The 15,207-nt window shown below is 34.2% G+C and overlaps 1 protein-coding gene across 1 annotated transcript in view; it reads left to right on the top strand.

Annotated features, from left to right (window-relative positions):
• Positions 1–14,083, top strand: part of LOTGIDRAFT_200317 (hypothetical protein) — a gene marked incomplete at its 3' end in the record, with an annotated part of 40,544 nt that extends 26,461 nt beyond the window's left edge. The window contains exon 5 of the mRNA XM_009049561.1: positions 13,985–14,083. Within this exon, the coding sequence (XP_009047809.1) occupies positions 13,985–14,083 (99 nt within the window). The remainder of the gene's footprint in view (positions 1–13,984) is intronic.
• Between the last annotated feature and the right edge of the window lie 1,124 nt (positions 14,084–15,207).

Genomic DNA, 15,207 nt, shown 5'->3' with positions numbered 1-15,207 from the left:
TGTGACGTCGATAACCTGGTGTACTCTTGTCAATTACCCACACTTTTTACCCCACGTGTCACTAAGGAAACAAATTGGCCAATTAAAGTGTTGAAATCCGACAAATGACGCCATTTTGAACAATTGAAAGAATTAAATTGTTGATTTGAGGCGGGAAGTGATTAGAGTAGATGAATTACCGTCAGAAATAAATAGGTTTAGTGCCGCTGTTTAACGGTGATAAGAACTATCTGGTAAAGACTGATAGGGAAGGCTTGAATACAATTATAATCTTGAATGATAGATTCTATTCACTTTTATTGCCTGTATTGAGTAGGACAAATAGTTCTGGATATTGAAAATAACACGGGCTTGCCACATTTTCATTGACAATAACGATAGTATTTAGCACTGAAAAGACTTCCATTTTGTACTGATTCCTTGCATTTAATATTTGTTGTAGTTTCTTATTCTCTGAGCAATTAATCAAATGGCACAAACCAGCAATTATCTTAAATAACTTACTGCTGCAGAAATACAACTTGTTTAACTTTTTAAAAGGTATCTGAAACCTTTCAGATAAAATATATTTAAAGTAAATAGGTAATAGTGTCATAGTTTCCATGACCCCCTCGTTTAGTTCCCTATAACCATGTTACAAGTGGTTATAATTTTACGTAGCATGCTTATCGTATTTTCTCCTTGTGATCGTGTGTTTCTAAGTATCTCGTAACAAGAATGTGTCACTTTTCTCCTTCTGGCCCAAGTTTTGAAAGTGCTTGAATTTTTTTCTCTGGAATCTCCGATCCAATCAGTGGAGTATTTCATTAAGTGGCTTTAAAATTTGTATATATTTCTAAGACTCAGAATTTATACAAAGTTCCACTATCTTAAGTGGTGCTTGGTCTTTAGAGCGAATGTTTCGTTTGTTGGGATGAATTCCATGTTTGTTTGAGATGGGGTCAACAAAACATTTCTTTCGCGAGATTCTGACAGGTTAAAGTAGTGGTACTCGAGAATGGCGAGGATCGGTCTGGATGTTGTGTAGTCTCGGTTATAAAGGTGGTTAATAAACAATGTTGTACAGTGTTAGAGGTTGTGTGTTTATCTGTAAATATAAACAGTCGGTGCCATCCTCTACTTCCTTCACTCATCTACCAGTTTAATCACCGTCAAGAAAATACAACTCCTTCAAATATGGGCACCGCTTTGTAACGTTTCACTGGATTTTGAAATTCTATTAAAATCTTTGTAGTTGTTTAATTCTTGAAAAATATCATGAATTACTGAGAATTGTTTGTGATGCCGCTCAAAAATATTTTGGATATTATACTCGCGATGATGACATACAAAAACATCAGATATAATTTCATTTATATAGATGCACGTGCAAACATGACAATGACCTGTAAACTAATTATAGTATAAACTACAAACAGCATTCTTTGTGAATTCTTGAGGCATAATTAGCAGAAAGATTGCAATTTTGTCATTCCACCAGTCAAAACAAAGACAAATTCTTAAAATGAAGCAACATTTTTATTCAAGAAACAAAGATTGTATGAATTCCAAAAGTCAAAACAAAATGCACGTGAGATCTGGATCCAGTTTAGAGCTATGTAATGTTTTGACTTTTTTCTATAGGAAATATGTATGAACTGAGAAACGAATCTGATGACGGCAAGTTTTTTCTGAGTTTACTGTGAATTATACTTCGATAAGAATATAAAAATCATAAATTTCAAAAATATAGTTTACAATTTTGAATTTTTATGGATGTTCTCTCTTGTCACTTTTGCCCTTATTGCACACTTCATTGTTTTATTGTCTTTATTGATCAATGCGTGCCTGAATGGATGGACGTAAAACTAAATTCAATTTCATTTCAAGATTAGGTCATACTTGTTTAATGTTATAACAAAATGATAACTGAATTCCCAAGAATAAAAAATAAAAAACAGGGCATAGATTATAGCACATTTTGTTCGTTCAGAGAAAAATAAACTAAATTCTGCGCGGAATAATAAGTAAATAACGTCTCTGATAGAAACTAGAGAGAAAATGTAAACAAACCCACGTGCTATATCGTAGAATAAACAAACCAAATTGCTTCATCAGTTAAATTTCTTGATCATCTTTTCTTAACTTTATTCATCGTCTTTTCATAATATTTGTCATTTTTAGATTTGATTTATTTATCTGCTGTATGATTTTCTGAAATATTTTGGAATTGGAGATGATGAAAAATATGATTCAATAACAATGTTAATGGGTTGTAACAATTTGTTTGTTTGGTCGTTTCGTTTTGTTGATTAACAGAGAATTCAGCGTTAATATCAATTTTTCAAAATATAAATCCAAGTTTGGCAATTTCAAAGTAGATACGTTTAGAATGGAATTTTTTTTTATCAAATTGTGTAACAAAACGCCCATCAATAAACACATCAAATTTAAAAAAAAAAAACAAACAAAAAAAAAACAGTGCCATACCCAACATTTTACCTTCAAGGTTTAAACAGTAGTTCATCTATCATGAAAATTAATCGAACATTAAGAGTGCAATCTCTACACCCTATTTTATATAAAGGTCCCTTAGATTGGACAATGCCACTATCCAGGCAAAATTCACCTGATTGTACACAGCATAGCCGATCTTTAATACCAATCCGACCAAACATGGATGTAAAACTCCCTTTCAACTCAATTTATTTGTTCTACCAGGTGTAGGTTTTCTTTGTCCTCGATTGGATTATTAATTTTCTTTTGATCTTTGAACTCTCGTATCAATTACAACATTTCATTGAAATAAAAGTCTTATGTTACAAAGAAGTTACCATTTTTATATCCGCGATATTTGTAAAGACATGTACGCCGAATATTTTCAAAGTATCAATTTCATGAAATTTGTCAATCAGATGAAAATCATGTTCGTTTAAAACATGTACTCGTGTGTGATATAGTGAAACTTTAGTCAGCTATCTATGTCAGTTTATATTCAATTCTGCACATAAATTGCATAATCGAAAATAAAATATATTTACTGATTTTAATATGTTGTGAGCTGAAAATGAATGGTAAATTTGAAAAATAATAACGTTATAAATAAATTTAAATAAAATCCGAACTTAAAAATCGGAAGTTGGAATTTGGAAATATATTGCGGTATATTGTAATTCATTATTACTGATATTCGAGATTTCCATTTATTGCGTTATTTGTGAAAGAACTAATTGCTTGATTCTAGAAATAATTATATTATTTGTTGTCGGTCGAGTTCACTTTCATAAATGAAAACACCAATATTTGATTGATAATTTGTTTAAATAAGAAATGTGACTACTATTATAAAGATAAAAGCATTGTTAGATTTAAAATACATTCTGAATATATTCCTATTATTTAGTTATTAGTGCTTTTAAAAAAAGCAAGGTGATATTGAAGTTTTTAAACCGAACTTTACCAGTATTTAAAGTAATCGATATTAATAATGATAATAATAAAAAGTTTAAACGTGTTACTTATACGCCTGCTGGATGCTAATTGATGCCTAACATTTAATTAATTCAATAATTGATTAAAACTATTTGATGCATGAATAAATTTGAATATTAATGTGAATGTTGGATACCATATATGGTAATTGCGTGATAGTCGTCGATTTTCTCGATTTGATATAGGCCTATATAGATGAATCAGGTGTGTTGTGCATGTCATAACAATTTCATACTGGCAAAATGTATATTATAATATTCTATTATACTAGTACACCTGGGAAAAAGTAGGACGTAAAGCTCCAATTAATTTTCCATATTTGGGAAAAATGTCACTAAATTGTAATATTCACTGTCGCTAACATTTAGTTAATGTGTTTTCCTTGTAGAGAAACAGTCGTCATCCCAACCCAATTTTAGGCCATTTTAGATAAAAGCTTTTAAAAATACCATTTAGTTTAAAAGTTAAAAAAAAACATTTTTTTTTGTTTTTTTAAAATAAACAGTTTAATATGTGTCAGTTTGGTTCTTGTGTTTATTTTACAGTTAAAAACCATCAGAAACATTGAAACGTACAACGTGAAAATTGGCATTTTATTTTTTGTCTACTTTCGTTTTATCTTTCTACTTTTATTTTCGGTTGACATTTGAACATGAGTCGAATGTCATTTGAAAGAATAATGAACATGTTTTCATACTAAATTATTCCACGGCTGGCTAAGAAGCTGAGAACTTTCTAAGACTTGGTTAACAAGACTGTAATTCTGTATTCAAACGTTAAAGGAAATACTGGAAAAGCGAAACTTAACTCTCTAAGAATACGATATCCGCCATGTTTTGATGGGCACATTTTGTTATGCTCACTCAATGAAATAAGAAGAGTTTTTGACAGGCGGTTGATAAATGTACACCATCTGAAGGAAACAAATCACGGTGAAAGTTGACGTTTTAAAGTATTATATAAATAAATTCTGAGGTACTGGTATTTTTGGGGTAGTCCGAACCACGTAAAAATATGTCTACAACTTAAATCGGATATGATTGGTTTTGTAAATGTTATTAAGCCATGTTTACACGGTATAAAATAACCAGAGTTAGTACTTTCTCTGTAAACAATATAGGTTGAGAAAGGCTAGATTTAGAATCTCAATTCTTAAAGTTAATAGTTCTAGTAGAAATGTAGTAATGTAAATTTTGGAATATCTTTTTCAAAAACGCAAATTTGTGAAACGAGTTGCACCGCTCGAAGTCATTGAATCTATAAGGAAAAGCGCTTTTCCAAAATTCAGATCAGAATGGCAAAAGGACCCCCAGAATAATGGTATCTTGGTCTCTAGTTGGATGCTTCTCATTTTTTAGGAGACAAAGTTGAAGTAAATTTTGATTTTCTGTGAGTGGACTATTACACAAGAAATCGTCTTCACAAAACACAAACGAAACAAAAGAGATCTCATGTCATTAACATTCAAAGCACGTGCTTTCGGGAGATGACAGATAATGTAAACAATATGGATTTATAATAGGGTTAGGGTGCTCGCTGACGGCTCAGGGGTGATACGGGTCAATTTTTTATGCAATCACTTTTGTCTTTGACGCATGTCTGTATTTTATCTTGTCGCTATGTGGAAGTTCATAATTCAAAACTTTGGTAACCGACATGAGATTGGAAGTCTTAATGTATCAGCTCATCTCTGTATTTTACAGTCATTGAATATTTCACCAAATATGCAGGAAGAAAAAATACGAAGAAAGTCTTAAGAATTTTAGAAACAGGTAGCTAAACACTTGACTCGCCTAAGATTAAAACTTCACCCCGTATCTCGTCTCCACTCGCGGATTCACACAGAATTAAAAATATTTATTTTTCAATGTTATTGTTTGCTTGAGGATTATGATGGTAGAAGAACATCTGTAACTTGTGTAGTTAATATTACTCCATGTTAACGTCCTATACCAACCATAAATTGAAACTTGTAATTTATAGCGTTACGAGACAAAAGGCATCTCTTTTCAAACGTTATAAGAAGCGGATAACGTCACATGAGCAGGATAACGTCATGCGTGATAACGTTACATGATTGGGATTTACGTCGAAAGGGTAGAATAACGTCACATGGAAAGGATAACGTTACATGTTCTGGATTACGCCGCATGGAAAGGATAACGTCGTATGAGCAGGATAACGTCATGCGTGATAATGTTACATGTTTAGGATTACGTCGCATGGGCAGGATGACGTCACGTGGAAAGATATTCGTAGAGTCATCCAGCGTTACAACTGACTGCATTAACAGTGTTCACAGTTATATTGACTCGTCTTCATTAGCCCACAAGGTGCAGAAGAGTAGGACGTCAAACTCCATTCATTTCATTTTCATTTCACAGTTATATTGAGACTTTTACTCTGCTGGTAACATCTTGGCCTTCTGGAGATGAAGTTTCATTCATTCGCTAGGTGAAATAAATACCGATTGTTCTCGCACGTTGAAAAGACTTGGCTGCATCTGTTTCCCTGAATACAACCACGATATAAACTAAACATTGTCCTATACACCCAACGGATTACCACTGTTTCCGCTCTTTTTACCAGAAACCTGTCGAGAATATGAGCTGATGTGCTGGAGAACACGACCACTTGTCACTGTTTATCAGCTTCAGGCACGTTTTAGGGATTCTCCTTCACTCCTTGATAAAAACTCCGGGCGGCTCATGGTGGCTGGGGCACCCCCTTTCTCTCCATCATAGTACTCAGAAACAAATGGTAGCGCAAGCTGCTCTGGTGTGGCTTTTATTTCCAGCCAGCAGCATACGATGGCGACTTATGTATTGCATTTACATTATTTAGGATAATGCAGCTGTGAATAGTGTCCCAGACTCCTACTTTTGGGTACGATCAATTTGAATCGGATGTTGGTTACAATAGCTTTACAAATCTGGCTCAGACACGTGCTGATAAGAATGAAATATCTTGAATCATACTGGACAATACCAACGTCCATCCTAGAGATACACACCACCTCGGTAATCTCTGGGTATGACCAACTTTCTCAGGAATTTTAAATATTTAAAGATCACAGCACGTTTTAGACAGTAATAAAAGTAATATAGGGAGCAATAGGGAAGCGTACCTCAAAGTAGGGGCCGAGCTAGATAAGTCTACTTTACACACTCGTAAATCTTTTAGCGAATCTGTGGGGAATGCTGTTTATTTCAAAACACCAAGTATCAACTTTTTGAAGATTGTTTATTATGCTTGTATAGTCTTCTTTTGAAACAATGTGACCTTGTGTAACGTCGAAAGGTCAGCGTTTGTCGTACATGAGTCGTAACACGGGGGTGTGAACGCTCAGTGGTAAGTCGTAAGTAAATGTTACGATGAAGACCATAAAGGCAGAATGTAGACGCACAGATCCATTTGACCTAGCCAGGGGATTTGACCAATATAAGTAAAAAGAAGGCGAATTCTTTACGAAGGATTGTCATGGTGATGTATTTTTTCACATTTAAAAGATTTGTTGACATGTTCTGAAATGCACGGTTCGACTTCTTAATTAAATTTAAAGCGACGATAGGAGGACATGTTTTATTCGTTGTTTGTTATTCAATTCGATTTCTACACAAGGATGTCTTTGCTTGCCATCTTCAACACCCCAAACAAAGTCGTGAAGCTTAACTTTATGTTATCTTGTTACTTTGTTTGTCATTAATAACTTACTTTAATTGTTTTGTCATCGAATTCCTGCTTAAAGACAAATTCCTCACCTGCAACAAAAATGAAGAAAAAAAGGATGTAACTCTATTTTTTGGAAAGCGACTCTTTGGAAAGAAGAAACCTACCGTCTTCAATAAAAATCGAAACCCTATCTTTAAGTAACAAGTTGTAACATTTTGACTTACAGTACATAGTGTACCGTATCGTTGTTATTTCTAACTGTTAAAATACGGTGTCGGCGTCTTTGATCTAGTATATAGTAGAGTTTACAGAGTAAACGATGTTATAATAATTAATAAATATTCAACAAGGTCTGATACAGCCGTTATACCCTTGATCCTAGATCTTATACACTATACATGACCGAATGAATAAATAAACCCTGTCCTAACAGTATTTTCACATTTCAGCTTGAGGAAACTTTTCGACTAGGATTAATGTACACACATTTAAGCAAATATAAGTCTTTTGAGATATCGGAGCAGCGTTTGTCATGATTTGCTTCTTTATTAAGGTTTATGACACTTTTGAACAAGACACATTTTCTAAATTCTGTCACTGTTGGATAAAGCCAAAGCAAAAGATGTGCTAATACTAATTGTTAAATATGTTAGAAGGTATATTAGTTTCCCTTATGAATTAAAGAAGTATTTCCCATTATTACCTGTTAATTAAAATTTGGAACCAAAATGTACTGTCTCTTCAGGTGTATTGGGATCTTCTGTTTGAAGTTGAACGTTAAATTCAGGTATGATCATCAGGCGAAGTATCTGTTTGTGTTTATATGTTTATTGAGTCAGGAACACTTGCAGGATGACCTCTAAAGGTGTGTTCAAGGTCAAAGACAATAGAATATGTTAATTAGAAGCGTGGAATTCTGGGTATTCTTCGTAACGAGATTTGCCTCTTGCTTGTCGTCTGCTGAATCATTCAGAATGGTTTGATTCAAAATAATCCACGGTTGACCTTCATATCAAATCAAGGTCAAATTGCTTTACGATCTGGAATTGTCTTCGAGTAATTCCTGGAACTCGATTGTTCTGTATTGTTGAGGCTGATTTATTTAGTTTTAAAGATATGAAAGGGGTTACGTGATCGGTCAGATCATCTGTAGGAATTTTGATCTGACCTTGATCATGTCATTTCAAGGTCATCCTCACGTAGGTCCCTTTCGATCATGGGAACTGATTTTGGAATTGTTTGTCCATCTACAAAAATATTTTGAAGAATGAAATTCAAGTAAAGCAAGGCATGTAATTGTGTAGAATAAGAAGCGGTCATATTTCCATATAAAAATCTGTTTGGACGAAATATCTGGAAAGTAATGCGTCAAATTATGTAGTTCTTTATCTCTATCTGTTCACCCATCGCTTGGATTTGCTGAATGCTGAATTGTGTCAAATAATTAGGTTGTTTTGTCTTTAAAATAAGAAATTCGAAGGCCAAAATCGAACATTTAAACGTGAAAGTTGCATTCAAGGTCAGAAGTTCGTCTGTAAAAATGGTAAAGAAATGGCGGGAATTCTACTCTCGTCTGTCTAATTAAACAACGAGCTGTGGTAAAACGATTGAGTGTATTTATCTCGTGTTTATCAATTATTGTCCAATTTCTAGTAGTAATTAAATCAACATGGTGGTTACAGCATCAAATATTCCATTCCATCTGAGACAGACCCGTCTCTCTATTAAGTTAGGACTTGTTAGCACTCAGGTGGAAAGGTAGGTTATTGCTTTGGAGTGAGGGAAGAAATAAGAACTTGGGAGGATGAATTAAGTCGATAGGGGATGAAGTCTTTTGCGGTTTGGAGTGAGGGATGGAATAATATGACATGGGTGAACAAAATTAGTTTTGGATTTGCTATGAGACTTTTTCACAAGTCTTTCGACTGTTCATAAATGGGAAATACACTGCGAAATACCATACCAAATTCGTAAGATTTTTGGTAAACTGGACCACGATTTCATGGCCAGTGAGCTCTCAAACCATCCACTAACCAACAAACTAGGTCACGACTCGCATCAATCCTGGACTAATTCCATCAAAATAGAACTTCCAGACTTGATTCCTGAAATATGCAACAGGATTAGCGCGGAATTAGGAACCAGGCCAAGATCTCCCAGATAACAATAGAACCGGTCATGAATATTGGAATTTCATGGAATGGCAGTTGGTCCGATTTATGGTTATTCTGAGACTCTTTGAGATGGCTAATCCCCTCCCAGCTGATAACTGAAGGTTGTCGGGTTGTAGAGTCATGATTCGCATCCAATAAATGTCTCAAAAATATTTGAGAATTGAATTGCAAATGAATGGATAATGATGGTATTTGAAGCAAATCTTGACAGAATCTATGAGAGAATTTCGTATCAAGTAAGCAATTTTGATATAACAGTTAAAATTTAAGTAAGAAGTTAAAGTTTTTTTTAAGATCCTTATTTCAAATATCATTTTCTCACCTTCGTATATTTCGATGCAACTTTTCAATATTACTAACAAAATGTGAACGAATTTTACAAACGACAGATTCGAGTTAATTCCACTATAAATAAAGAGAAAGTTTCGATTGTTATCCAGCCTGACAGTCGAGTGAAAGAGGGCTTATCATGCCGAGAATAAAAGATGCGAGGGGTTGAAAATACGATCGTTTGCATAAATTTAAATCTCCCAGCTAGACCCTTTAACGAGCGATTTGGAAGTGAGATACGCTGAACGGAATCTTTACACCGTCTTGAGCTGGGAAGAGTCTTTGTCTTATGGCTATCTCTGCTACATTATGACGTCGTAAAATTGTTCTTTAATGTTGGAATAAGGTTTAATATCCCGCCTGAATCGTAAAATATCACCAAACTCTCGACTATTTTGTGACGTAGAGCAATTTGGTTCTCATCCCTGCCTGGTTTTTATTCGTTTTCTTTCTCATTTCTTATAATTCAAAAATTTTTCATGATTTTAGAATCATAATTTTGATATTTTACTGGAATAAATTATTCCCGACATGCAATATTTCCAATATAACAAGTTTAATGTTTCAAAAGATGATATCTAGTTTTCAGTCCATGGAATTTAAAATATTTTAGAACATGAATATATGAGTAGAGATTTTGACATTAACAGTCAATATATTTTTCCTTCAAATAAAATAATTTTCTGTCAAACTGATTGTACGTTTAAAGTTTGGAATCTCAAAATATATCAACGCTTATTTTTTCAAGAATCAAATATGCATTAAGCTTAAAAACCCTTCGCAATAAGCGATTTAAACGCACTTTGGAAAGAATTCTAACAATTTTATGCATTTAAACTAGTGATATCTGTTTCGGCAAAAAACGTAAGATTTTTAAACCACTGCTGAGTTAAAACAGAGTTGATGATAAAATGATCCCGGTGTCGGCCCGGCTCCTGGGTGGTAACTTCTCATTTTAAAATACAGTCAGTGAGAGACGGGACCCCCATCGTGTTTTAACAAAACATTACTTTAACATAACCCAATATTAGCTGTCAACGTCGCTTAAAACATTTCACCGACATTTCGAAGGATTTAAAGTGGAGAATGTCTAATTTACAAGCAGAAAACGAGTGTACGCCTACCAAAACCGATCTCGTAAAGCATGGATGCAAAGACCTATGGTTTGTAACTATGTTAAACGCAGTTATAGTTTTGCTTGGTTCAAACATATTTTTTTTATCAACTGATTTAAAAAAAAAACTGAAAACATATTATGATAAACAAAGCTTGTTTTTAAGTACCCAAAACATATCCAGGACGCCAATCCGGTAATCTAAACCGAATTTGTCCAAGTAATATGACCAAACAAAATTTTCTAGTTTTACTGTTGCATTGCAAAATTATTCGAAACATCAATTTTTATGTAGAAATGTTGATGTAAACTGATGGTAGAATCGGTTTACATCTGAAAATACAAGAAAAAACTCCCGTAGAAGTTGGTGATTATTTACAAAGTAGGGTGATGATGGCGGGTTTCATTATCCTTCAGTTAAAATTACAGGCCATTGACAGATAGAGTTGGCTTGTTCTTAACTTTACTTCAAATCCTGTCGAAATTCTGAAACCCGACACTAAAATACAAGACAAGAACGTTTGTTCGAGACTTTTGTGAGAAACTGTTGTTATTAGTCGTCAAGACACCGGAACTCGTTCCTTCTGTTTTGGTTTTAAACTATTCAATTTGAATTGTTGAGTATAACGGCCTCTCCAGTTCTCGATATCGCAGGCTGCCTGCTGTTACCCGACCCCCCTTCGTCAGTTACAGATTTGTCAAGGACTTCCCTTAAATTATCAACAAAGAGCTTGTCTGGGTTCCTTTGACGACTCTCAACATCAAAGTGGGATAAAAACCCTGGTGTTGATACGAAACGTCCCACTTTGTCAGCGGTTAAAGAGTTTTGACAACTGAGAAGAGTCGAACACAGTTCTTGAAAATAATATTCAAAGAAAAATTGAATATTTTTGACAGTTTTAAAGGACCTGTGATTCAGTAGAAAACTTTGTAAAAGTAAAAATGATACAGACAATGGATTGAAAACTTTAAAATCTGAATTTCAAGATTTAAAATTTTCTCAGCATTAAAGTGGCAATATGCACCAAATACATTGACTATTTTAAAAGTATATCGTAGTCTAAAAGCAGATGTAAACATGAAAAGTCTACAGAAATTGTTTTTTAAAAATCGGACCGTTTTCATAACATATAACCTTCATTAATAATTACTCCCTCAATTTCTGAAAACGAATAACGTTCAGATAAAATGAACTTTTGGACGAGTGAGCAAGCGTCCAAGTCATACAGCTTTCTGTACTTTAAGCAAACACTAACCAAGTTACTGTGATTGAATATAAAAGTAGTTTGGTTTTAGAAACAAGGAACCTTCAGGCTGTTTTCTGCAGATTGGAGTTTAATATCTCATCAAAGCTAATTATCAAGTGTAATAGACTTGGCCCGGGGGTGGGGGATCGAGAGGTGGGTGAAATTATGTCTCTAATAGTTTCTAAACTCTCAATTATTGTCATGATTTGTTCTCTCCCCCCGGGCTACGTTTAAATATTAAATCAGTGTTGCCGCAAGTTGAAGATAATTGGTCATAAATACAGTTTTGTTTCTAAATCAACTTTTTATTTTACTCAACTGTTATAGATCCATATCTAATCAAATCCTTATTCTTCGATTTTTCCTACTTTCGGTTTAGTTTCTGTGATAGCAATGTTTATTGTTGTTTCACTCAAGGACCATAATCAAGTTTGGACAATTGCGTTTAGTTATTGTTCTTCCTCTGTTCCTATTACATTAAACGGCATAATATGTCCATTTTTTTTCATTCTTTCTGTGACGTCTTTTGTGGTGTAATTGTAACCAAGATTTGGATTTCCTGTTTGGATCGATAATGTGTTGGTGACTGTTTTATGTATGACGAGGGTTCTTTTTATCGGATAAAGTTAGCATTTCCTGCCGTAATATGACAGTAATTTGTAAAACTTACAATTGAACAATCCCTTCTTTTATATCTACCTTTCAACAACTATAACCGAAATATCACAACTAGTCTCGACCAGGCTTTGTTACATTGTCATAGTAAATAGGATATATCCAATGAATGGAATGAATGAATGAATGAATGAATGAATGAATGAATGAATGAATGAACGAATTTTCAAAACTGTATCCACTGATAGTACAGATTCGTTTTAATCTTTCATTTCAATCAGAAAATGTAATCGAACCACTTCCTTCGACCAATTTGAGGGATGTGTGGTCAAAACCTAAGTTGAAAAGGGAGATAAACATTTCATTATCAGATCGTATCAAGATAAGAAAGGCAAAATGACAGACCAAGCAAATTAGAAATTATTAGAAATGACAATTTCCGAACAGTTTGTCTATCCAGTCTTTGAAGGGGTATCAATTTTGGTAAGGAAATCTTCAAGACTGGTTGATAGCGTCTAGACATGGTCGTCTGATTGACAGGGGGCGCAATGGATACTTGACGTCATACCTTCGATATTTGACATGGAGACGTCACGTGATTGAATTCTCGTCTTGTACGAGGCTTCTCAATTACCTGAGGGGTGAAACGCGAGAAGATGAAAATTATCTCCAAATTTACGGCTTGGGCGCCCAATGTTGATAGGAGGAAATCATGAAACGTATCTACCTCTTTCATCTTTCTACCATAAACCAGCACAATATGCAGTTAATTAGCGGGTCAAAGATTTTCAGTCAAAAACGATTCACTGAGGTTAAGTGATGGAGGCCATATTTCAAAAGAACATTCATATTTTAAGATTTTGGGAGTAAATTAAAACGATCATGAGTTAAGTAACCGCGGTTGAATTTCAATGCAGACGACAGTCGGGGATTAACAGACTTGTTTTCAAATCATCAAGTTCTCGCAGACGTGAATGCATGTTGATTGCATGATTTGGGGTTTCTAAGCCGCCATCTTGAAAAAATTGTAACATCGTAGAAGTTAATGTGATTAGTAGTTTATAAAAGAATTGAAATTAAATCACATAGTTAGAGGACAACATGTAATCACATTTAGCTTCATTCAGCCATTTTTATTCCATTTGCTCCGTGACTGCACAGCTTGGAATTATAACTTCCGATTTCTGCAGAACTATTTCAGATGACCAGAAAATTCAATTTGAAGCCACATTTAGTTTAAAAGTACATAGCGCCAAGAGTATATGAACGATTGAAACTATATTTTATTCAAAATTATATTCTTCAAAGTATACCATAAATGTGCCGGAAGTGACATAACATTAATCTCGTTTTAATTCCAGGTTTGGTTCCAAAACAGAAGATCGAAAGAGAGAAGAATGAAGCAGTTAAGTGCGCTGGGAGCAAGGCGGCACTTCTTCAGGAACCCACGGCGTATGAGAGGCCTGCGACCCGGGGAAGATATGGCAGATAGTCCCGATATGATGGGCGGACCACAGTTCGGTTACCTCGGAGGTAAGTCTCGTTTAAGGTCAATTTAACAATTAACATTTGAAAAAAAGGTTTTCAAATCAGTCCTAGAACAACAACTATTTAATGTTTTGAAATTCAAAATCTGCTGTAAATAAAAATGACAACAGCCTAACTAAAATATCAAAAATACCGAAATGCGTATTTGATTGTTGCAGCAACAGTTTTATACTTCAAAGCGATTATTTTATTATAGGAAGGTATTCGAATATTATTGCAATGTTTATTTCATATTTTTTTTTTCTTTCGATTTTGTGGCCTATTTTTTTAAATGACGATTTTAATTCAAAGTCACGTTCCATTTTAACGGCTTTGTTGCAGGTCTGTACAAGATAATCATATTTTTAAAAAAATATTTGATTTCTACCCTTATTGTACGATACGTGAGGGTACAAAGTGACAAAATAGCTGGGCTGTGGTTAATGTGTACTGTATGCCATATAATGATTAATGGATTCTTACTTAACCCTTTCCCCTCCATTCTTCTCAACATATTTATTCTATACCTATTGGGAGGTAGGGGGTTAACTCATTTTTCATCGCTTTAAAGAGACTTTTAAGGAATTTAACCTTTTCAAACTGTACGTAAAACGATTGGTATTAGTTGTATTGGGATTAACGTTTTGGGTATGAAACTGGCGTAAACTAATGAAATAACCAAACTTGTCAACCTTTGTCACATGAGGGTTAAAATATTCCCATATTTTGAACAATACCGTCATGTAGGCCTTTATTTATCTCCGGGTTTGGCAGATGAAAGATTTACATACTCTATCTCTCGGCTTAAAGGGATATTATTATAGTTTTCTACACTTTGTACGGATATTGCAGATACTTGTTCCCCTTTTTGCTTCATTCTGATATAAATTCAGAAGCCCAGAATCTCTTTGAATCACTGTAGGCCTAATTGCCGTGGTCTTTCCGGTAGAAACATGTAGGACGCAAAGACAATAGTGATGTAAGACTCCATTTTATTTCATAAGCGGAATGACGCTTAATGCGTAATGCTCCGATCAATGTCATTCCGAAAACGTCT

The sequence above is a fragment of the Lottia gigantea genome (genome assembly GCF_000327385.1).
Source record: "Lottia gigantea unplaced genomic scaffold LOTGIsca_139, whole genome shotgun sequence".
NCBI classification, from domain to species: Eukaryota; Metazoa; Mollusca; class Gastropoda; family Lottiidae; genus Lottia; species Lottia gigantea.
The sequence above is the reverse complement of the archived record's forward strand: the minus strand, read 5'-3'. Positions and strand labels throughout refer to the sequence as shown.